Raw genomic sequence first — 24,724 nt, 5'->3', positions numbered from 1 at the left:
TTTCTTATCCAAGCTCTACAAGTTATGGCAAGACCAACCCAGTCAATTATACACAAACTAGTTTGTTTTGACAATTCTAGTTTGGCTAAACAAACTAAAAAAATTTATAATGGACAAGATAGGCTGATTATTTAAGGTATCTTATGGCCTTAACAAGTGTCAATGAATGAATTATCTTTTATATCAACTTAATTTTCCATCCTTCAGCTGGTTTTTATATGTATCTTTTTTTTCAAACTTTTCCTAATGTTTTTCATTGTTGACCCCATCATATATAAATTTGGCCCTTCGGGGCTTGTGATCACGCTTTTTTTCTTCTTTTTTTAAACAAACATCTTATTTATGTTAAATAATTTAGCTTTAACTTCTTACAGAATAACACGAAGTACCATAACGTAAATCAAAAACGAAAGGTAAAATTTTATAAATAACCATGTTTTATAAAATAGTAAAAGTCATTAGCTATTTTTGAGTGTTGGTTACACATTGATCACTATTGAAATTAAATAAAGATTGGACACCCTTTATTACTTTAAAATATATAGACGACGCATAAACTTTTAAGCTATTTGGTTAACTGAAGTTGGCGGAGTAAAATCAGTCGGTTGTCAAGTGCCGACTAAGTAACACCTGCTAGGCTCGCAAAATCTCTAAGCATTACAATTTGTAGGCGTGGTCCCTGTCACCAATTATCATTAAAGACTATTTAACAGGGTAAATAGAAATCCACCCTATCTGTATTTAATTGATCAATCCTCTTCACTAGCATGTTACTAAATTCTCAATCCGCAACAGGACATCAATTGGGAGTGAGGGGCAATTGACCCCATTAGGTGTTGATAAAATGTGTCTTTTCGGTATTTTGATTAAAAAATGACCCCCCCTCCTCCAAGGTTGTGATTTTTTTTTGTATATTCATAAAAAAAAACATAAAAAGATCCCCCTCCCCTAAATTTTCGCGAATTGGTTTCCCTGAATGACAAATTCTGAAAACAATCAAGTTCAATCACTTACATAATTCTGCTTGAGATCAGGATGATTTGTTTGTATTCCATCATCCAAAATAGATATTACAATCCCTTTTCCTGTATAGCCCTTTTGCCAGGCAGGAATCACGTTCATGTCAAAATCATTTCCTGCAACACCACCGTGCTAAAAAAAAAAGGAAAATAAATAGTAACAACAAACAATAAATGTAGACTAGTAAAATTCTCCAAGAAATAGAAAAAAACATGAATCATGCTGAAAAAATGCGTTAACAGATTTTGACGTTGTGATCCTTCAGATAACGTAAATTTGACAAAAAAAATATCCCCCCTTGGTATAATTAAATTTAAAAAAAACAAGTTTTTTAACTGAAAGTAAGGAGCGACATTAAAACTTAAAACGAACAGAAATTACTTCGTATATGAAAGGGGCTGCTTCCTCATCAACGTCCCGCTCTTTACGCTAAAGTTTGGCTCTTTCTCTCAACTCTACTTTTTAAAACAGTAAAAAACTGTGCATTAATTCAAAAACGTTCAGAAATTAAATAAAAAACTTTTTTTTTAATATTTTTTTTTCTTTATTATTTTTTTTTAGAGTTTTGGTTACTATTGAGCCGGGTCGCTCCTTACTACAGTTCGTTACCACGAACTATTTGATAATGCTAGAAATTTGATGCCCCAGATGTAACAGCAAAAACTACGCTGCAAAGACAGTTGTCAGTCTGTATTCTTCCAATTTCCGCCATATCATAATGAAATTCACTTGCTCTATTAATTAATGTTTATTCTTTGTAATTTGGTTTTATCTTGATGATTAGTTTCGGTCATGGTCCTGGTTCCTTTTTTTCAATGAATCCGCAAGTGTCATATGATTTTGTATCATGGTTGTTATAAAATACTATTATACGAAAACAGGGGCGTAAAATTGTAGGGGGGTATTTACCTCGCCCTTAGATGTTAGTAAGAGCTGTAACTGAGGAGCGATCCGGCTCGATAGTAATTGAAACTCTAAAAAACGGAATTAACCCCAAAAAGCCAAAGAATCTTAATGAAAAACACACCATCAAATTAGCGTATCAGAGAACCCTACTGTAGACTTTTCAAGCTCCTATTAGCAAAAATGTGGAATTTGGTATGCTTTGCCAGAAGAAAGATCACGGATGCGTTTTTGTTTTTTTTTTCAGGGGTGATCGTATCAACTCAATGGTCCTAGAATGCCGAGAGGGCTCATTCGAACGGAAATTAAAAATTCTAGTGCCTTTTGTAATTGAAAAACAAATAGTTTTTCAGATAGTATCACTTTTTACAAAAAAAAAACTACATTTTCACGTACAAGCTTGACGAGTAACGTCATAATCGTAGGTTGAAACCGTATATGACGTAAGAAGTGAATACATAATGGATCGATAGAGTTCATTATAAATGGGAACTATACAAGTTTCATCGGGTATAGCTGAAACCTAGTAAAGAACAAACCATTGGACATAGTAACTAAAAGTTAAGATAAAACAAGCATCTTTTGGAAAGTTGCTTATCTGGGGTACGGCACCAAACTTAAGATCGTGACTTACTACTATTCCAACTAAGAAAAGGTCTTAGGATTTTTCCTATTTGTAATCCAGGTTGCAGCGGTAGCTGGCAACCTCGTAATCCGGGTTGCAACGGTAGCTAGCAGCAACCTAGTAAGAGACGATCACGTCCAATATTAAGAAATGTAATAAACCATAAACCCTAAAAAATAGAGTCAAATCGAAACAACAAGTACACTATTAGAACCGCCTTGTCCAAAACCCCCTATAAAGGAAACTTACCGTCCCTTGGCTAGATCAACAAGGGAAATATATTAGTTTTAAAATCAAGAAAAGTGGCAGCAACCACGATATTCTGCACCGAGGGCATCTTTTTTCTTTTCTTTTACACATTAATTAGCGGCTAGCGGCCGCACAGAATATGTTCGAGAGGGAATTTCTGATTAAAAAGGTATTTTCTGATCGAAAATACCAACATTACTTATCCAAGAATCCTTAGTTACTAATCCTTAGTATTTCACGAGGCCTAAATGATGTCAGGGGTTAGAAGAAATGCTATTTGAGACGGCCTGAATTAGCCTCCGAATACGTCAAACCTGCTAACAAGGATGAATCCAAGGGGGTTTAGCGGGTTTCACACCCCCTCCCGAAATTTTTGTCCGACTCGTAAAAAGTAACAAAAATTCATATGTAATACTTTTTGATGCGTTTTTAAAGTTTTTTCGCCCCCCCCCCACAAACAAAGATCCTGCATATGCCCTTGCCTGGTAACACCTGAAAAGGCAGGATAAGCGACGTAACATATAAAAAAAAACATTTTGACCAGTTCAAAAATGAAAAAAAAACATGTGGAATTGAAGGCAGGGAAGAAAAGGGGATAGTAATAGTGAAAAGTGGGACACTCTTCGTAGATCTGTAAATAAGCTATGTTTACATTGGAATACATATGAGAATTCTTGTTATTCCCCCACTTGTCTATAAGAACCTCAGCTAACACGTGGCCGGATAAGTATTTGCTGTTTCGCTTTTACAGATTGCATCCAGGAAAGTTAAACCCAGCAGGATAAAGTCTGGAAAGGGATGCTCGAATGCAATCTATCTGTTGGAAAACAACTCTCACCATTTGTTGTTTATATGTCTTATATCACTCTTACTTCGTATCTATTAGTCAATTTAGACAATTCAACACAATTCAAACACTGGCGGATAAAGGAGGGAGGGGACCCCAAGTACCCCAAAATTATTCTAGGGCCCTCATTCCGTTTTTTTTCACTGTTTTATGTTTTTAATTTGTCAGTTTGGTCAATTATTGACACCCTTGTCACACCCCCCTTCCCAAGATTTTGCTCTAAATTTTACCAAAAAAATAAAAAAAGCTGATCATTCAAAAAGGCAAAATCAAATTTCTATATTATTGATTTTAGCATTAAATTTTTACATGGCTTTTCTGTTTTTAGTTGTTTTTGTAATTTTAAACCTAGAGTTAAAGAATCCATTATGTACATCCTTTTCTTATGTGAAAGTTAATGTTTTCAACTTTGCATAATCTGAAACTGATAATTTTACCATAATGGGTGGGGAATATAAATGACGACCGGGAAACAGGGACACATCATTAGAATAATGAGGTATAGATCTGAATAAGGATTGTTTTTCCCATGGACAATTATATGTTGCATGTTCAAGAGTCAGTAAACCTAACAATCTATTTATATGCACAGACAATGGGACAGCGAAGAATGTTGTATATTCGCAAGTTTTACGTAGTTACAAACATATATATATATATATATATATATATATATATATATATATATATATATCTATATTCACAGGTGGGACACAGGGACACAACTACAATGGCGCGTAACTAATATGGCGCGCAACGACTTACGCGCGCGGGGGGGAGCTTGGGGGGGGGAAGCGCCCCCACCAACTAGGTGTTGGGGTGGCACGAAGCGCCACCCTAACATCTAGTATTAAAATAAAAAAAAATCAATGACTCAAATTTTATACAATAATCACTTTTTTTTAGATTTGCTGAAATATAGAAAGAAGCCAAATTGAAATAATAATAGACTATAGTTTATAATAAATTATTATTTATGCCTCTATCTTTACTTCTTTTTTTAGTCGCCCCGGCCCAAGGAGTGTTTACTCCTACAGAAAATACTTGTTAGCCGGTACACACACGAGAATTGAAGTTAGGTTAATCATAATGAATATGCCAAAATATGACGAAAATATAATAGTTTAGTAACAAAACAATAGAAACTATAGCAAAGGATTATGGAGATGGGTCACCCAGAACGCCTTATATTAAAGATTTAACCTAACCCAACCAAAATACCATCTTTATATTTTAAATATTCAATAAAAATATACCTACAACGTAGCCTAGAATGCTGAGCCTAAGATAAGTGTCTTCGTATACAGACAGTATAAACCGGTTATTATCTAATCTTGCAGATCCAAAATCTCAAGTGTGTACTGACTAACAAGTGCCGAAAATGCATACATACATGCACATGTGCATTTGTCTATATGTGTGTTCAAAATCAAAGCATATTCGGAACATTTTCTACAGTTTTAAAATGGGTCCATTATTCACTATATACGATATGATTATAGCAAGATTGTATCCAGGATTTTTGTTCGGGATGGGGGGGAGGGGGTAAGAGAAATTTAAAAAACATATGGAAATTTGTTACGTTTTTACGAGTAAGAAAAAATTTCAGGGAGGGAGGGTTCAAACCTCAAACTCCATAGCCCCCCTAGATACATTTGTGGGTTATAGACACACGTGTTATCAACTGGTGCCGTCTTGGAAACCCTATGAATAGGTGTATATAGACACCCCACCCATTTTTACAGGTATCACAATAGGCACGGTACGGCCATATCCAAGATTTTTCCGGATGGGGAGTTACAAAATATTTTTTCGGGGGAGGGGGGTTACAAAAAAACTTCAAACGTATCAAAAATTTGCTTATATTTATTTTTGTTACTTTTTTACGAGTCAAACAAAAATTAAGGGGAGGTTCAAAACCCCTAACCCCCACCCTGGATACGGCCTTACTATTAGGTATACAAGTTTAGTTGTTTGATGACTATATTTTCTACAGTGTCTGTTCCTGTATTTTATGCAGTTTTTTATGTTCAGAACCACCATAAAAAATTGCTAATATTAGTTCCTTCTTCAAGGAAAATAAATTCTTTTGTACGCGAGATATGAACCCGACATATGACTACATATTACACATATACACATATTACACATGTTACACATATATACATATTACATATATTACATATGAGTACATACGACATATGATATCTGACTATGACTATTCAGACTAAAGCAAAAGAGTATGACTAAAACATACTGCTTACTGATATTTCTCTATATTATGACTAGTCAGCATAGAACAAAAGAGTATGACTGAAACAGAATGACTACTGATTTTTCTCTATATTCGTGGAGTTAATGGGTCAGTAAAAGAGTATGGGAGACTGAAGTTGGTCTATTGATAACCTAGTCTCGACAATCTTGATAACAATAGCTATTACCGAAAAACTTTGAGCGGAAGGAATCCAATTTAGTCGTTGAATGAGTGGCACATAATACCCAAGTACCAAAATTCCTTCCCTCTACGGAAATAAAAAAAAACTCCAATAAAATTCGCAAATTTGGAAAGCACTATTTTCCGAAAGAGGGGCTATTTTCCGGGCAAGGGAGGGGGGTATTTCTAAAGGAGGGAAAGGGATATTTAAGGGGGGGGGGGTATTTTCTGCGGGGGTATTTTCCATGAAGTATATTTTACGGAGGGGGGGGGATAATCTCCAGACAATCAATTTAGTATCACTAAAAATACACAAAGCATTATAGAAGCTCGAAAAACCAAGTTTTTGTGAGCATAGAATCCAAATTTCCCAAGAGTCTATAGTCCTAAAATTACCAAGGCAATTTTGCTTCTGATTCGTCTACAAAATGCTCAAAATAATTAATTAAAAAACTGATAAATATCCATTTCGAAGAGACACGTTCATTGGATTGGCCGGTGAAGTCGACGACAATTTCACTGAAAACGCACTAAACTTAGCAAATCCAAGCCACAACATCATCTTAAGTGCTTTCTACTGTAACAAAATTTTTAGTGCTTTGTGCTTTCATAGTACAAAATCCAATATTATTTTGTGTTTTCAGACAAAAAACGCTAGATTGGCATGAGAAAATATAGGGAAGTATGAACAGCAATAGTTTTGATGTATTGGCTTATAAGCAACTCTTTTTACTCGTTTTAAATCTAAATTTCAGTCATTACTTTAAACAAAAAATTTAAGTAAAAAACTTTAAATTAATTTTAATAATTTAAAGTTTTATTGATTTTAAACCTTTTTTTTATTAATTTTAAACGTTTTAATGTACAATCCTGGACAGAAGGTGCTTTGCCTAACTTCGTTAATGATACAAACAGGGGCAACAATAGTTTTCATTCGAATATGACCACGATCACCAAGTTTCTACGTATGTATGCTGGTTATTTATTATAGGTGTTATAGGGTACACAGTGACAGCGATCAGGGGAGGGGGGGATTTCGAATATATATTTATTTATTCTATATATTTAATTGACAAAAAATCCCCTTGATCTTACACATCACCTTGTATCTTCACAAAAAAATCTAAAATATTTTGCCCCCCCCCCACCCCACACACCCACACTGAATTGGAAACCCACACTGTGAATTGGAGCCCCTGAGGGAATATATGAATTCCATGGGATCAGCGGTATCATTCAGAAGGAGCGAAAAACAAAGAATAGCACCAGGGCCGTATCCAGGATTTTTGTTCAAAAGGGGAGGGGGTACAAAAGGATTTTTTTCAGAGGGGGGTTACAAAAAAACTGTAAAATACGCATGAAAAATTTGTTTATATTCATTTTTGTTATGTTTTTACGAATCGGACAAACATTTCGTGGGGATGGGTTCAAACCCCCTAACTCGCCCACCTGGATACGGACTTGAATAACACATTAAACAACTCTGGTAAAACTTTAAAAACGCATGAAAAATTTGTTTATATTCATTTTTGTTATGTTTTTACGAATCGGACAAACATTTCGTGGGGATGGGTTCAAACCCCCTAACTCGCCCACCTGGATACGGCCTTAAATAAAACATTAAACAACTTTGGTCTCAGAAATACACTAGAAGAAATGTTCCTTTTTCTTTGCAGTATATATAAGAATCACTTTGTCTGTGATATTATAATATAATTCCCCTCCCCCCAAGACAAAACTTTGGATATAGCCATGGCTACAGCTGCTGCAGCCATGATCTTTCTGGAAGACTATGTCTTAAAGAAGGTTTTTTGCAAAATTTTGCACCCTTTGAGGTCTCTCGAAACAAAATGACACAAAACACGATAGCTATAGTAGAGTAATCTGCTGACTTCAATAACTCTTAGCTTCTCTTTTTTCGCTTTTATTGATACTATGGTTACTGTAATAAGAATTTTACCGTTATCACTTACTTTTTGTTTTTAATAACTTCCTCAAAGCTTAGATTTTCCGTGAAGGTGCGTGCAGGAAATCGAAATAAAAAGTTTTTCAGTCCAAGCTTGACGAAAAATATCAAACAAAAATGGACACAAAACATACAACACTAATTGAACAGTTCTACTTTCCCCACATTGTCAAAATTGCACGTTCAAAACGTGAATTATATGTTTTGCACAAAAATGACAAAAGTTTCATATGTACGAGTTCACATCTTATCTTAGCTCATAGGAGAGGCCCAGAGAGTTCTTCTCGACAGATGAATATAGAAAGACCCTTAAAGGGGAGGAAGTAGGTCATTGATAGCTTGAGATTTTATACATAACTCCGGTCACCTTTTCAGAGAATCTGAGGAGGTAGAACCTCCCCTACTTCTTAGTTTTCTCAGATAGACATGCATACTAATTCAAATATGACATGTAAGCCATAGCATAAACAGCTATGTAGACGGTTTGGGTGGATCTTATCATCCCCCTAGTGATTGACTGATCCCCCCTCCCCCCATAAAAAAAGTTATCGGTCCTTAACTTCGTCTTCCTAAAGTTTTGGATGTGCTCATCTATTATTTGGAAAAACTATAAGTCTATAACAAAAAAAATATGTACTTACCAGGTACCATTGTTCTGAATATAGTGGATCCGGAAAATTGACCTTAAGCGTTTTGGGGGCTCCAAAATTTGATCCAAAATTCCCAAAATTTGGAAATCCTACTATGGCCCTTTGAGGCTGTCTTTTCACTCTCTTCACTTCCCTCTGTTGCTCCGCCCATGCCACCTTAAAAGAAAATATATCTCAAAAATAATCTACAGGAATTGACCCCTGAGTCACAGCTGCATACGGGGGGTAACATATTTGACCCTCCCCCCAAACAAAATTATCCAACTCACGCAAAAGTAACGAAAAAACACATGAAAATTTGATGTTGCGTTTTGTAAAGTTTTTCTTGTAAATCTCTCCTCCTCCCCACAAAACAAAACCCTTGATAAGGACCTCCCCTGAGTCCTTGATTTCTTTTATGAGTCATGTCGTAACAGAAACATCGTAAATAAAGTTTCGTACTTGCTACTTTGTTTTAATTTAATAAATCCGCCTCCAAATTTTCCAAAAAGCATCTTACTTTTTTGGCACTTTTGATAATAATTTTATTTTTTAACTTTTACTGAACCAAGGGGTTTCTCTCTGCAGGGTCCAATTTGGTAGAACATGTTATTTTTATAGCTTAATAATTTTATTTACAGTTATGAAACACTATAATATATAAACATAATCTTTAAATGAAACACTCTGTTACATGAAGTATATCCTCAGGGCTACCAATTCACAAAACTTGGGGTGGGGATTAATTTTTCAAAATCCAGGAGGGGGCAATTTTGTTATTTTTTTAATTTTCTACGGCGAAAAAAAAAATACCAAAAAAGTTAGTTTTCAAGATCTAGACGGAAGGGCAAAAAAAAAATAGAGACATGCAATTGCCTCCAAATTCCGAAATCTTAGGGCCTGTTAGTGTCATCTAACCTGGGGCAATTGAAAATAAGATGGAATATTGGTTATATTGTTGAAACTTTTACAAATCCTCAGTGCGTACACTTGCGGATGGTATATACCAGCGTAACATAATTGGCTCAATTCACGGAAATTAGGGGGAGGGAGAATGTATTTTGCAAAATCTAGGGAGGGACAATTCTCCCAAGAGAATTGTCAATGTTTCAATATTTTCAATGTTGTTTCAATGTTATTTCAATGTCTTCAATAAAAGTACCCAAAAAGCAACTTTTTAATGAAAACATCGAAAAGATGCTTCTCAAAATTTAGCGGGACTTACGGGTATGTATAGCACCCCCTTCCCTGAACAGACGATACTACTAGCTTTTCTTAAACTTTTTTTAAACGCTCCCTACAAGGTTTAAAAACTTTTCGCGGTCAATCATGAAAAAAAAAGTATTTTTCAATAAGAATCGAGTTAATGTCTTTTTATTTTATGCTCCAAAATTTCAAAAAAACTATGCCATAAAAAGAATAAATAATAAAAAAAAATAATTATGTTGATTTAAAACTTTGGTAAAGGAGACATACTTTTTATTCTACATAATTTGTCCTTAGTGCGAAAAAGATAATGTTTGTCATCAAATAATAATTTCAAATTACGAAGCAATGATATTAATTTTATTCTTAATTTAGGGTCGACATCCGATCTGTTTTGAGGCTCATTTTTGAAGTAAATGAAGCCTGAGAACGTAGCTTCCCATGTGTAAGTGGTGAGTAAATATATTGTATTATTTTGTCTATAATGTATATATTGCGATTGTATCGCTTTTTTGCTTACGCTTGGATACTACTTTGAAAATGCAACAAAATACGGTAACAATTACGGTAACAAACAAAATACGGTTGGTTTGTTTTATTCATAGCATGCTTTTTTGTTGTTTAATAAATCATTTCTTCCTTCTAAACATGGGGTGTCTCTTTGCTTAATTATTGCGTATATGAGGGGAGTAGTACCCTCATCAATATATCACTCTTTACGCTCAAGTCTTATTAGAAATTTTATAAGAGTTTATTATTTTAATTAAACGGCCTATAATTCAGGAGTCATTCTTAAATAATCGGAGCACAAAGTTAAACTTTAGGGTAAAGTGGGGTAATGTAGAGGGATATACACAGTTTGTAATAAACTGAAATATCTGTTCATTATCGATTTTGTTGCAAATGAAGAACAATCGAAAGGTACATTTTATCGATTACAAATTTTTCATTTTTTTTATTTTTACAGTGAATTGATCAAGATATAAGACACTTTTAAATGAATATCAAATTAATCTAAAGCGTGTAAAATTTCTAATTCTAACACATGTAGAATGCTAGTGAGGTCCGGTTTCAAGCAATTAATAAAGAAACGAAAAACCTGGACTGCGAGTTTGGGCATTTCTCCCTCTTATTAGAAAGTAATATAATTTCACAGTCTTTGCAAAAGTATAACATTTCTGACCAGAAACGTTTTTTAAAGCTTTTCATTAATGGAATAATTCTACAGGCTTTGTCATTCCAAAATATTCTTCGTTCTACAAAGCAATTAAATAAAAAAAAACAAGTTTTTTTAACTGAAAGTAAGGAGTGACATTAAAATTTAAAACGAACAGAAATTACTTCGTATATGAAAGGGGCTGCTTCCTCAACAACGCCCCGCTCTTTACGCTAAGGTTTGACTCTTTGTCTCAACTATGCTTTTTAAAACAGTAAAAAACCTTAGCGTAAAGAGCGGGACGTTGATGAGGAAGCAGCCCCTTTCATATACGAAGTAATTTCTGTTCGTTTTAAATTTTAATGTCGCTCCTTACTTTCACTTAAAAAAACTTGTTTTTTTTTTATTTAAATTTCTGAACGTTTTCGAATCAATGCATGTTTTGATTTTGGCTCTCCGCAGAGGAATAATTAAAACGAAATTTGCATATTTTTTTTTTTTGGCTAAATGGCTTTCTCATAGTCTTGATCGAATGATTTTGAGAAAAAAAGGAGTGGGGGAGGAAGCCTAGTTGCCCTCCTATTTTTTGGTTACTTAAAAAGGCAACTAGAACTTTTAATTTTTTACGAATGTTTTTATTAGTAAAAGATATACGTAGCTTATAAATTAGCTTACGTAACGAACTATTGTATTCTCATGTTTTTTATTAAAATTATGAGGGGGGTCACCCCCTCGTCAATACCTTGTTCTTTACACTAAAGCTTAAATTTTGTCCCAATTCATTAAGAATGACCCCTGAATCACAAAGGTGGTAGAATAAATAGTTGAAATTATTAAAATACTTTAGCGTAAAGAGCGAAGTATTAGGAGAAGGTGAGACCCTCATATGTGTAATAATTTCTGTTCGTTTTAAGTTTTAATGCTGCTCCTTACTTCCAGTTGAAAAAACTTTTTCATATTTATTTTTTCATTGTTTTTTTTTTTAAATAATGCTAGAAAATCCTGCACTCCCTTCATAGAAATTTTCTTCCCCCAAGACAAATTCCTCGATGGAAAGTTCCCCCAGCATATCCCCCTCTTCTCAACTCCTCCCCCAACCAAAAAATCTCCCTGAAAACGTCTGTACACTTCCCAATAACCATTACTATATGTAAGCACTGGTCAAAGTTTGTAACTTGTAGCCCCTCCCATGAGGACTGTGGGAGAGTAAGTGGTCCCCAAAGACATAGTTCAAAGGTTTTTTGACTACGCAGAATAAAATGGCCATCTCAGAATTTTGACCCGGTGACTTTGGGAAAATTATTATTGTAGGAGGTGGCCTAGGTGCACTCCAATTTTTTTGGTCACTTGAAAAGGGCACTAGAACTTTTCATTTCCGTTAGAATGAGCCGTTAGAATGAGCTAAAAATAATACACTAATCAGAAAGGAATTTTTCTATTCGCAGAAGCTGTATTTACTTTTTTTCAGGTAGATCGTTTATTACACACATCACAACAAAATACAACTATTTTAGTGGTTGGCCCCTACAGACTAAACACTCTAAATTTACGAAGACTACTTTTAAAAATTCTAAAATACTTGTTCATATCATTCCTAAAATGCATCAATTTACTTTACAATATCCGTACCCCCAAATGGGCAAATATATAGCCCAAATTACATTTACTGTATTCCATGGGCTTACTCTTTTCTTCAAACAAATTTGAAGGCAAGCAAGCAACGTCAACAGCAACACGCGATGGGAAATTCATTGAGTATACATAGTTTGGACTAAATATTTGCACATTAAGAGGAGTGGGGGTATTTAAGGAGTCATATAGGTACGTATTATATAATTTTTTAATGTAGTTTCCAGAATTTTATAGTGTTGTTCTTTCTGGAGGGGTCAACCACTAAATATATGCAAAAACAAATTAGTAAATTTCCAAATATATTTTCAGATCAGTGTCGCACGAAATATCAATTAAATTATAAAATTCTTGCTCCTTTGAGTAAGACCCCTACCCCTAATGCACAAATATATAGCCCAAATTATGTATACTGTACTCCGTGAGTTTTCAATAGACAGACTGACTCTTTTCTTAAAATTAATTTAACAGCAACAAGCGACGAGAAATTCAAGGAGTATATATAGTTTGGACTATCTCTTTGCACATTGGGGAGGGGGCTTTTAAAATGGCAAACAAGCAACGTCAAGGGCAACAAGCGACGGGAAATTCAAGGAGTATATATAGTTTGGATTATCTCTTTGCATATTGGGGAGGGGGCTTTTAAAATGGCAAACAAGCAACGTCAACAGCAACAAGCGACGGGAAGTTCAAGGAGTATGTCTATACATAGACAAACTTTGCACGTTGGAGAGGGGGCTTTTAAGATGTCAAACAAGCAACATCAACGGCAACAAGCGACGGGAAATTCAAGGAGTATGTATAGTTTAGACTATCTATTATTTAATATTATTTATTTATTATTTTTATTATTATTATTATTAATATTATTATTTTATTATTAAATATTATTATTTAGACTATGGTTGTAACAAATTAGCAGCATCCTCAATATTTCAGGTAAAGCCCCTCCTAAATGTCCCAGATGTTGGATGTAAGTGAGATGAGATATAGATAACTTCAAAGACCACACTGCCTTTCCATGACGAAAGTAAAACAGTTCAAAATAGGGATGAAACCTTTTTATTGACAGTGAACAGATATAAATTTAACTGGATATTTCGAACACATATACAGTGTTCATCATCAGCAGTAAAATCAGCAGTTTTACTGCTGATGATGAGCACTGTATATGTGTTCAAAATATCCAGTTAAATTTTATATCTGTTCACTGTCAATAAAAAGGTTTCATCCCTATTTTGAACTGTTTTACTTTCGTTTAGACTATCTCTTTGCATATTGGGGAGGGGGCTTTTAAAATGGCAAACAAGCAACGTCAAGGGCAACAAGCGACGGGAAATTCAAGGAGTATATATAGTTTGGACTATCTCTTTGCACATTGGGGAGGGGGCTTTTAAAATGGCAAAAAAGCAACGTCAACGGCAACAAGTGACGGGAAATACAAGGAGTATATATAGTTTGGGCTGTCTCTCTGCATATTGAGAAGGGGGCTTTTAAAAATTACATAAGTAAGCATTATAAAAAAAATTTAAATAGTTATCAGTCTGAAGGCGCCGGCCACTAAATTTATGGCAAAATTAGATAGGTAGTAAATTCTCAAAAATATTTTTTCATCACTGTCACATGAAATATCGATTAAATTACAATGTTCTTGCTGACTTGAGATTCCAAATTTCTTCCTTATCAATTTCGACAGAAACAAATTTTTAATCCGCGTATTATTTGAAGGAATATTCAGAATGTGGTCTTCCAAACTATTTTTATACTATGTTCCAAAACACTGGAAAAAAAATTTTGAAACACTGAAAGTCGTCGTTTTCCACAGCTATTCTTTTTCATTATCATAGCAACTTTTTTGATAGTTCAGAAATACATATTTAAGTGAAAGCCATTCGGATTTAAGTTCACAAAATAAAGTACTTTTTGCTTATACTTGCTGCGGGACACAACCTGAATACTTCACACGGCATCTAGAAAACTTCGTGTGGTTGATTCCCATTTTTCGCGATCTTATGCTAGGTCTTCAGGAACCAGAACCAGTAGCTCTCCCACTTTCTGCTTAACTTTCGAAATTTCCCAGTGGTGTTGAGACCGTTTTTGACAATTGCCCACCTATTCTTCAATTAAACCACAGGACGTCTGCACCGATATGGCGAAGGAGCAGCTAGAAGCACTTGCTTGATGATGCGGTCATAGAGTCTTCTCAGGATCTGACCAAACCAATGCACTAATGCAGGTTTCTCTGTTTGACAATTGTGGCTGTGGGCTGGATATTACAGCAGCGGAGACGCATATCTGCATTTGAGATTATGTAGCAGAACCAAATCCTCAGGAGATTTTTCGCAGACAGCGGTGGTCAAAGACTTTCTATACTTCCATTCCATACTTCCATACCATGGAGACTTCCATTCTATACTTCCAAGACTTCCATTCCATACTTCCATACCATGGAGACTTCCATTCTATACTTCCAAGACTTCCATTCCATACTTCCATACCATGGAAACAAAGAGTCTTATGATGACTCTCCATTTTGTGTTGTTTGGTAAAATGTCGGGTATTTGATAGACGAGATTTTATGTAGATTACAAACTTGACACATTTTTCCCGAATTTCCAAAAGGACAATATGAATTTTTTCTTCACGATCCTTCAGAAGTTTTCAAGGGCCCAGTGCAGGGCCACGGCCCACGCTTTGAAAAACGCTGGTAGATTCTTTTTGAATTTTCGTAGACCCACCGTGCAAAAAGTGAGGTAGCACAGTAGCAGTGCTACTTAGTAGTTTTCATGACATAGTGAAATTTGTAGGCAGATTTTGTTAGAAAATACCATTTTTACGTATTTAAAATACTTTTTGCTCAAAGCACTGCTGTCAAAACCCACAAGTTGTGCTGCTAAAGTTTTGGCAGATTTTAGAATTCTGTCAAATTCTGCTACTGATAACTTTGGCACTTTCTCCATACCTGTAGTAGACTATAAATCCGACCATTTGTATTTAAAGTCTAAACCATGGTTTTAAGTTTCGATAGCAGGTGCATAAAAATACCTCGCTTAGGGGAGGGCAGCTTACTAAAGAACAATAGGACCTCTATGCAAGGCCGCATCCAGGATGTATATTTGGGGGGATGGGGGTACAAAAAACTCCAAAAAATGCATCAAACTTTATTTATATACGTTTTATTACGTTCCTGTGAGCCCGAAATTTTTTTTAGGGGGGATTCCAAATCCAAGACCCCCCAACACTGATTGATCTCCAACTGAATAATAGAATAGTTTTTTAGAGTAAATTAGTTTGGGGGATTTAATTTAGTGAGGCCGATTAGGTCCCACATGCAAGAAGGAGGAGGATCGTATTTTTTTTGTGGTTACTCAACAGCATTATTCCTAGAGGTAGGTAATTATGATTAATAGGATTTTTTTTTCTAGTTTGATGGTGAGTGAGCGGCTTTAAATTTATACGAGCTGACCTGAAATCGAACTGAACTAGATGTCAGAGCAACGATATGACAACCCTGTGATTAAAGAAGTTGGGAACTCGCCTGTCAACAAGCACGCGAATTCACTGAGATAAAAACAGACAACCACATTCTCATGCTATTTCGCATGAAAAAAAAAACCTTTAAAATTATACCGTCCTAGAGGCAAGTATTGACTTAAATTACAAAATTTAAACAAATCAATGACCGCTTAATTTTAAATATGTCAAGATCAGGATATTCAAGGCCTAAAACTGGTCTTTTTTTTTAATTATATAGGCTCAAGATTCTACACAGCGAAGGTCGCTATCGCTAAATTGAGTCTGACAGTGTGAGAAGAATAACGGTGGAAACACGGATAGGAGGAGTCAAACGCCCATGTTACATAGACAAAGCGGTTGTCGATAATAAAACCGCACAAAGTGAAAAAAAAACAAGCTTTGAAGAATTGATGTTTGACGAGTTAGATAGAAAGTGACAGGTACTATTTTGGGATTTTGACAGAGACAAAAAAAAAATGTACCGCTTAAAGCCCGGCCCATTCACAGTGATATTTTACTAATATTGAGACTTAGCAAGAGCTAATTTTAGACAATGAATTTTGCAGCCGATTAAAAATCTAGGCAAATTCGGAATGGTTCAAATGAGTGTTGCCCCAACCTCGGTATTAGTAGAATCTCAATGTGAATGGGCCTTTGGCGATTTTTCAAAACCATCAATCGGCTATGTATCCAAAGTCCTCACGAATGTATATGACCTATGGCCTATAATCTATCAGCCTATAATGGCCTAAATCAATCAAACCATCAATCGGCTCAGTATCTAGAGTCCTCATGAATGTATATGACCTATGGCCGAATATATATGACCGTCCAAAAAGCTTCGCATATCCATTATTACGAGTCGAATTAAAAAGTCACAGCTTTAGAATTTGACAGAATTTCGGTTTCTATACTACCAAAAATGCCTTCAGCTAAACTTTTGCCCTGAAATAGTTTAGTAATTTTAATTGCACATGAGGAGGGCGTTAAGAGATTTTCCCTAAAGACTGTCCCAAAGACAACTTCAAAAATACTTATGATGCACATTTTGGCGTTTTTAATCCTCCTTAAAACCCGTACCCCCTTCCATCCCCTCTAGAAAAGTCCAGGCCTAACATCCCCTCTAAAAAAGTCCAGGCCTAGCACAACTTCTAGAAAAGTTTAGGCGAATAGGCACCTATGTTATTGAAGTACTTAAAACTCTCAAGCAAGCTGGTTCATAAGTGTCATTAAAAAATATTTCCTTAAAGAAAGTAGCCCTGAGAAGAAACACGAGACAAAACTTATTTTACTCTTCAGAGTGTTCCAAATATCAGCTGAAGATTCCAGGATGCAACATTTTAGTCAATTGTATTGGTGTCCCAAGCAAGTTGCCGCAAAATTCCATTTAGCCTACACTATGGGGAATTCCTAAACTTCAAATGTCCTCCTTGAAACCTGTAAACTGTGATTTAATAGACAACAAATATTATGGACGTGAGATGCGATAATTTTTTTCACTAAGGTTCTTATAATATATATATATATATATATATATATATATATATATATATATATATATATATATATATATATATATATATATATATATATATTCCTTAAGAATATCTATACGACCTTTATCCTTTACCTTCCGAAGTATTCATGGATAATACTGAAAGCAAACTGACGTGTCCACAACCCTCCAGCCCACAACTCTGACAATTTATAAATATACCACTTATCCTTCCTCCGACGATCTACCTCGATTAGGATCACAGGTTGCACTTCCACTCAGAACATATTCTATATACTTCCCCCTACAAAGGGAAATTCAAGGGCCACAACCCTAAAACAGAAAAAAAAACCCTTGGATCATGAAAGATATCATGAAAAACGAGAAGTTATATTGGAATTTATTTTGGGCTTGGAGATGGAATTGGTGGATGTGAAGCAGCAATGTACGTAGGTGGGCCTCGGTCCAGAGTCCCCCCCTCAAAAAATCCTAAAGAGTTTCCAAATTTGTGAGCACTTCTTTTTTAATTACCACTCAGAATTAACGTTTTAGTCCCCCCCCCCCAGAGAAATTTCTTACATATGTGCATTGTGTGAAGTTTGCAGAAACAGCAATGAAATTGATGAAACTCAAGGATATCATATTGAATGCAGAGATAGCTTTGTCACAATGATTGCTGTAACTAGTCTAGATACAATTACAATAATAAGAAATAACACATAATAATTAATTATTGATTAGTTAACTAATTAATAAATGCCAATTTAAAATTTTCAGAACTAAGGAAGACTTACAAAGGGATCCGTAACGAGGGCTTCTTCGTGAAGATCACTTCTGTTTAACGATCTTTTCTTTACATGATTATGTACAAAATGGTAATATCCTTCTAAAGAGCCAACCTGCAAATAAGGAGAACAATAAAATTGAGAGATGCGCCGAATGCACAAAGAAACAATAACCGCTGTCCAAAGAAATAAAAAAAAAACTGACGTCCACAAGTAACACTTTTCTAGCCCAATATTAGTCCCGAACTAGGGATAAATTTAAGCACTAATCTTTACATTAATTCACCTTTACATTTAATTTTTTCGAACATTTCCACCGTAGAAATTGAAGGGAAAATTCTATAGCATTTTCTCGAAGTTCCAGAGACAGTGCCCCAACAAACGGGTACCAAAATCAAATCTATGCGATGAAGATTGCAGTAGAAAATTCGTCATTTCGAAGGACCATATACTTAACGTCCTTTTAGCTTCAACACCTCATCAATAATTTAATCAAATTCACTCCATTATTTCTTTTTCCTGTAATTAAGTGCCGTCCTGGAGGGGTGAATCGGAGGGTGGTGGTAAGGAGCATACCCCTTATATTTTTGAAAAATATCATGTATTTACCCCGATTTCAGGTATATTTCCTCTACTTTGTTCTTATTTTTGTGCCTCCATTAGAAAAAATCCTTGCCCCACTCCCTAGATTTTCGTAAGCTGTTGCCACAGGTGCCATGAAGACGTATTAAAACCAGAGACGTAGGCTACGTCTTCACAGCATACAAAAATGAATAGATCGACGGGTTGTCCTATTCCTATTATCTTGTGCACATCTCGGACCAAGTATGCACTTAGTGTGGTGAGCCGTCCTAGTCGAGTGAATTGGTGCGCTAAATATAGGATCCCTTGCCCAAGAGGTCGAGGGTTCGAATCCTAGTGTACCCAATTATTCGGTTTGGGACGGAGGTCAGTGGCGTGACTCTGTAACCTAAGCCAGAGTCGACCCAGCTCTAAATGGGCACCTAGAGAAATCTGGAAAAGGTAAACAGGAAGGCTGTGCAAAAGCACAGGATGGTGGCCCTCATCCCCCCCATTACACTTCCATGCTGAAGGGCCTTGAGACGGAGATCAGCACCATCGGTTCGGACCTTAAGGGTCTAGTGCCACATCTTTTACATTTTTTTAAGTGTGGTGGTGCATAGTTCTACCACACTTGGTAAGGTAAATGAAAAGGTAGATAATACGGCATTGGATTTTACAATCCCTACTGGCGGTACTGAACTTTGTTTCCTGGTTCTTTACGTAGGAAGTGCAATAAGGGTTGAGTGCTAGCTATCCTATGCTTTCGCACAACCTTCCTGTTTATCCTACCCAGATTTCTCTGGGTACTCATTTAGAGCTGAGTCGACTCTGGCAGCTTCGATCAAAACATTTGGCATACTCCCCAAAACGCTTGCCACGGTTCCACCACGCTTGACACTTGCCATACGGTGTACATGATTTCTGAGAGCGGTTAACCCCTTAGACAATCAGTCATTTTGATTTGTGATTATTTTTCCATTCAATTGTAATAAAAAAAAATAATTACAGTCTCCGAAGAACATCTACAACACGCGTTTCATGATCTTTGGCTTTAGCAAGACACTTCCTGGTTCTATGTCTTGATTCTACGATTAAACAATCTGAATGTCCCTGAGCTATCCTAAATCACACAAATACTTAAAGGTGTCTGGACAAATACACAAAGGACAAAAGTCATTCCTGACAAATTCGTTTCAGTAAGCCTTTTCATCAAAAAAAAAAAAGTTAGCAGTGGAAATGGTAGAAATGCTACTCATTACGAACGGGACTATTTCGTCGCAATTAGTACTGGGTATCACACAAAAAAAAATTAAGTGAATCGGACATGTCTTGAAGACAGACAAACCCCGCATCCAAGCCTGTATCTAGGGGTTTACCAGGTTTGTCCAACTCGTAAAAAAGTAACCAAAAAGTTTACAACAAATTTCTGATACGTTTTGTAAGGATTTTTGTCACCCATCCCGAAACAAAAATCCTGGACACGGCCTTGCCCGTATACATCGAGAACTTTTAATAGATAACCTTTAATAATAGATAATTAGCCTTTTAATAATAGATACTACTACTACTACTACTAATAACTCACCGCAGCATCAAACCGCCTGAGGTCAACACAGCTACGCATGCTCCTCCTCCAACCCAATCTATTCAAAGCCTCCCTCTTTACACCCTCCCAGGAAGTTCCCATTTCCTTTAAATCTTTATTTATGACATCCTCCCATCACAGACAAGAACGACCTGCTTTCCGTGTAGCCCCAGACGGTTGGCTAAAAAGGACAACCTTCGGCAATCTTTCATTCTTCACCCGCAGAACGTGGCCTAGCCATCTCAACCTTTCTTTCATTATAGCCCTAGAAAGCGGGATTGAATCACATTTTTCGTACAACCTACTGTTTGAAATACGGTCAGTCAGCCGGGTCAAATAACAATAGATAGTCTTTTAATAAAAGCATGAATTTTTTTTTTTGGAGGGGGGGGGGGGGGTTGTTATATATAAATGATACAAGAACTTCGCGAGTCCATCGTCGGCATTTCAAATCTTCAGAGAAATTCTTAGGTTCACAAATAAGAATCCAAGAACTATAATTTCAATTCACAAATCTCAGAGTCCTGAAATCCACTTCCAGACTCCTGATTGAGCACAACTAGGGTCCATAAGCTGGGGCCACTTCGTTAATATCTAGTAAAAACAAAAAAAGAAGTTCCCTGTAAGTACGCCTCCCTGTGTTCATGCCTCCCTTATAATAACGCCAAATATGTAAGAAAAAGGATTAATACTGTAAATGAACAAGCCAATTTAAGTAGGAATTAAATATGAGAACCACATAAAGATGAAAAAAGTAATCCGATTTAGTATATTTTTTAGGAAGGGGGTCTTCCATTTGCTCACAATATCAAAATATGAAGGGGTCAATATCAATTTTTAGCATGTGAAGTATTGATAATCCTATTCAAAAACATAAATATTGATATTCCTCAATGTCGCCCTACATCATGATTTAACTGGCATATTGAGATTTTTTTGTCATTGCAAAAAAAGAATTCGGCAAATAGTCAGTTCTGTAACCTCATTTAAAACATGGTAACCTTAGTTTTACTGTTAATATCGTCTACTTCATCGGCCAGGAGCCTGCGTCTCGTGAGCCGTAAAAAAAAACATAATAAACCTTCGCTTTACCAACCGATCAATAATATTAGCTGGAAATCGGAGGCACTCCACGCAATCCATATTGACATTATGAACCCCATACATTTTATTTCCAAGAAAATTTGGTGCACGATCCACGAGCAATATTGCTACTTTACTCTTGCACGTGTCACTCCTCCTTGGGCTATCAAACAACTTATGAGAGAACTTGTACTTACATTTTGCCAGGTTTGGCATTACTCAAACGTTATGGATTGCTAAATATTTCGAGCTAACTTGATACCAGAGCCGTTCCTAGGGGGAAGGGGGCAACCGTAGCAGTTGCATCGGGTGCCGTGGCTTAGGGACACCGCGGCTGGGGAATTGTCCACTTTGAATCAATTTTTCACTTTGATTCGGCTTTTTGTCTTATATTTGAGTTGGGAGGGGGCACTGTAATTAATTTTTTCCCTGGTAACATCAACACTAGGAACAGCTCTCATTGATGCTACGTTAAAAACGAGGGGTTGGTTTTACAAGGAATTCTTAGTTGAACACCGGTATTAACGATCTTGATAAATATTTCTCACTACGAACGAAAATATCCATACTATCAATGGAGATGAAAGGATAAAAATCACAAAAAAGTAGTACAGTATGTATTCTTAGTAAATAATTTCAATGAATATTAATTTTTCTAATATTATATTATATATGTTACGCATGCTATAAATTTTATAATTATAAATATTGTGGATATTATTAAAAATATTGTGCATAGATTTGGAAACGTTATAGTGTCTTTCTAATAAGAAATTTATTTTTTAAATAAAAGTTGTGGTTACAAAGCGAATAATGCATACACTTTATGAATAATAATTACCCCCATCCCCTCCTAAAGATTTTGAAAAACAGCTTGTTTGGTATTCCCACAAAAAAAGGTCAAACCGACCCACCAAGATTTAATAAAAAAACATCTTCTTTAGAATCTTTAGTAGAAAAATCCTTGCTTCCCCTTTACATTTTCGTAAATTGGTGCCCCTGTCGTAAATATCAAAAACAGAAAACCTTAAAATTATTTTTACAAAAATTTACTTTTAAACTGAAAGTTCTCTTTTTTTTCTTCAAAATAGCACCTCGCTACACGATTCTTTTCAGCATCAAGTTAAAGTGGGGCGAGGCATTTTTTTTTTTTCGCCTTGGAAGGACTTTTTGTGGCTCGGTGAAGCAATTTCGCTAGGCGGAGCAATATTGGCGCTCTGTTAGACCTAAGCCTTAGGCGTAACAGCGACAATATATATTTCTTTCTTGAAGTTACTTGTTAACATAAAGTGGTGTTCTCATGTGTATTTACCTAGACTCTGTGACGTGAGACATGTCAAGTTCCCTTTCAGCCCTCCCATTTAAACACAAAACTTGGTGCTTGGTTGCACATACTGAAATTCGTAAAAAGTCAAACTGAAAGTTGTGGTTACAAAGCAAATAATACAGAAATTCAATGGGTAATAATTGCCCCTCTCTCCTCCTCAATATTTAAAAAAAATTAACTGGTAGTTTCATTGAAGAAGAAAAAAATCGACGTGTCTAAATTTCGAAAAGTACCAACTTTTTTATCCTTATTTTAAAAATTGAAAAAAAATTCGTGCCTCTTTCCTCCTACATTTCTGTGAATTGACACCGCTGTTTAAAATATAAAAAAAAAATCTGTAGAAAAGTCTACTAAGCACGCTAAGCTCACAATTTTGGTGAAAGCCAGTCAAGGTATTCTTATTTTACGACAATACACAAGAGAGATCCATTTTTAATTCTAGATGGTTTTACCGCACAACATTGCCAAACAATGTACAATACATTCAAAAAACATAAAACAGCAATTCATGAGGCATAATTGTGGTTTAGAAGGTCCGAAACTGTTCATTATATCAATTGACGTACATTATGTGTGGCATTTTCAATATTTAATTGCCAAGATAGTCCTAATCCGTGCAAGAAAATGAAAATCAGCTAGAATTTATCATCAACTATATTTTCCTCTTGGCATAACAAGATTTATGGTGTGTTCTCCCCATAAAATGTGCGATTTTACTAAAAGCCTACAGTTGTAATGGACCAAAAAGAGAAGATATTTATATAACTGGATGAGAGACACATACAGGAGGCAGGCCTCAGTACCCACCCCGCCCTTAATATTCTAAATTTTCCCAAATTTCTGGGCACTTCTTATCAAAGGTATCAAAAGAAAAATATTATTGAACCCCTCCAAAAGCAAGAATCAATTCACTATTTAAAGATCTATTGATAGATTTATTGATAAGCTATTTATATAACTGGATAAAAGACATACTGGAGGCAGGCTTCAGTACCCACGCCCACCCTCGATATCTTGAATTTTTTCAAATTTCAAGGCACTTCTTATTAAAGATATCAAAAGAAATATATTTTGTGCAGTTGCATGGCCATCTTCCTGCTGTCCTATGTAATAATTACTTCGTATATGAAAGAGGCTGCTTCCTCATCAACGCCCCGCTCTTTACGCTAAAGTTTGACTCTGTCTATCAATTCTTCTTTTTAAAACAGTAAAAAACTTTAGCGTAAAGAGCGGGGCGTTGATGAGGAAGCAGCCTCTTTCATATACGAAGTAATTTCTGTTCGTTTTAAGTTTTAATGTCGCTCCTTACTTTCAGTCAAAAAAACTTGTTTTTTTTATTTAATTTCTGAACGTTTTTGAATCAATGCATGTTTTGATTTTGGCTCTCCGCAGAGGAATAATTAAAACGAAATTTGCATTTTTTTTTTTTTTTTTTGGCTAAATGGCTTTCTCATAATTTTGATCGAATGATTTTGAGAAAAAAAGAGCGGGGGAGGAAGCCTAGTTGCCCTCCGATTTTTTGGTTAATTAAAAAGGCAACTAGAACTTTTAATTTTTTACGAATATTTTTATTAGTAAAAGATTTACGTAACTTATAAATTAGCTTACGTAAAGAACTTTTGTATTCTCATATTTTTATTACATATATGAGGGGGTTCGCCCCCTTGTCAGATCCTCGCTCTTTACACTAAAGCTTAAATTTTGT

At 35.5% G+C, this 24,724-nt stretch overlaps 1 protein-coding gene across 3 annotated transcripts in view; it reads right to left on the bottom strand.

Moving 5' to 3' along the window:
- LOC136040533 (furin-like protease 2) overlaps nt 1–24,724 on the bottom strand; it is a 141,639-nt gene that overhangs the window by 99,155 nt on the left and 17,760 nt on the right. For all 3 annotated transcript variants that reach the window (XM_065724717.1, XM_065724718.1, XM_065724719.1), the window contains exons 3-5: nt 18,470–18,574; nt 8,686–8,850; nt 1,015–1,152 (exon numbers count right to left, since the gene is read on the bottom strand). In XM_065724717.1, the coding sequence (XP_065580789.1) occupies nt 1,015–1,152; nt 8,686–8,850; nt 18,470–18,574 (408 nt within the window). The remainder of the gene's footprint in view (nt 1–1,014; nt 1,153–8,685; nt 8,851–18,469; nt 18,575–24,724) is intronic.

Source organism: Artemia franciscana, chromosome 21 (genome assembly GCF_032884065.1).
Source record: "Artemia franciscana chromosome 21, ASM3288406v1, whole genome shotgun sequence".
NCBI classification, from domain to species: Eukaryota; Metazoa; Arthropoda; class Branchiopoda; order Anostraca; family Artemiidae; genus Artemia; species Artemia franciscana.
This window is presented reverse-complemented; position numbering and strand designations above follow the sequence as displayed.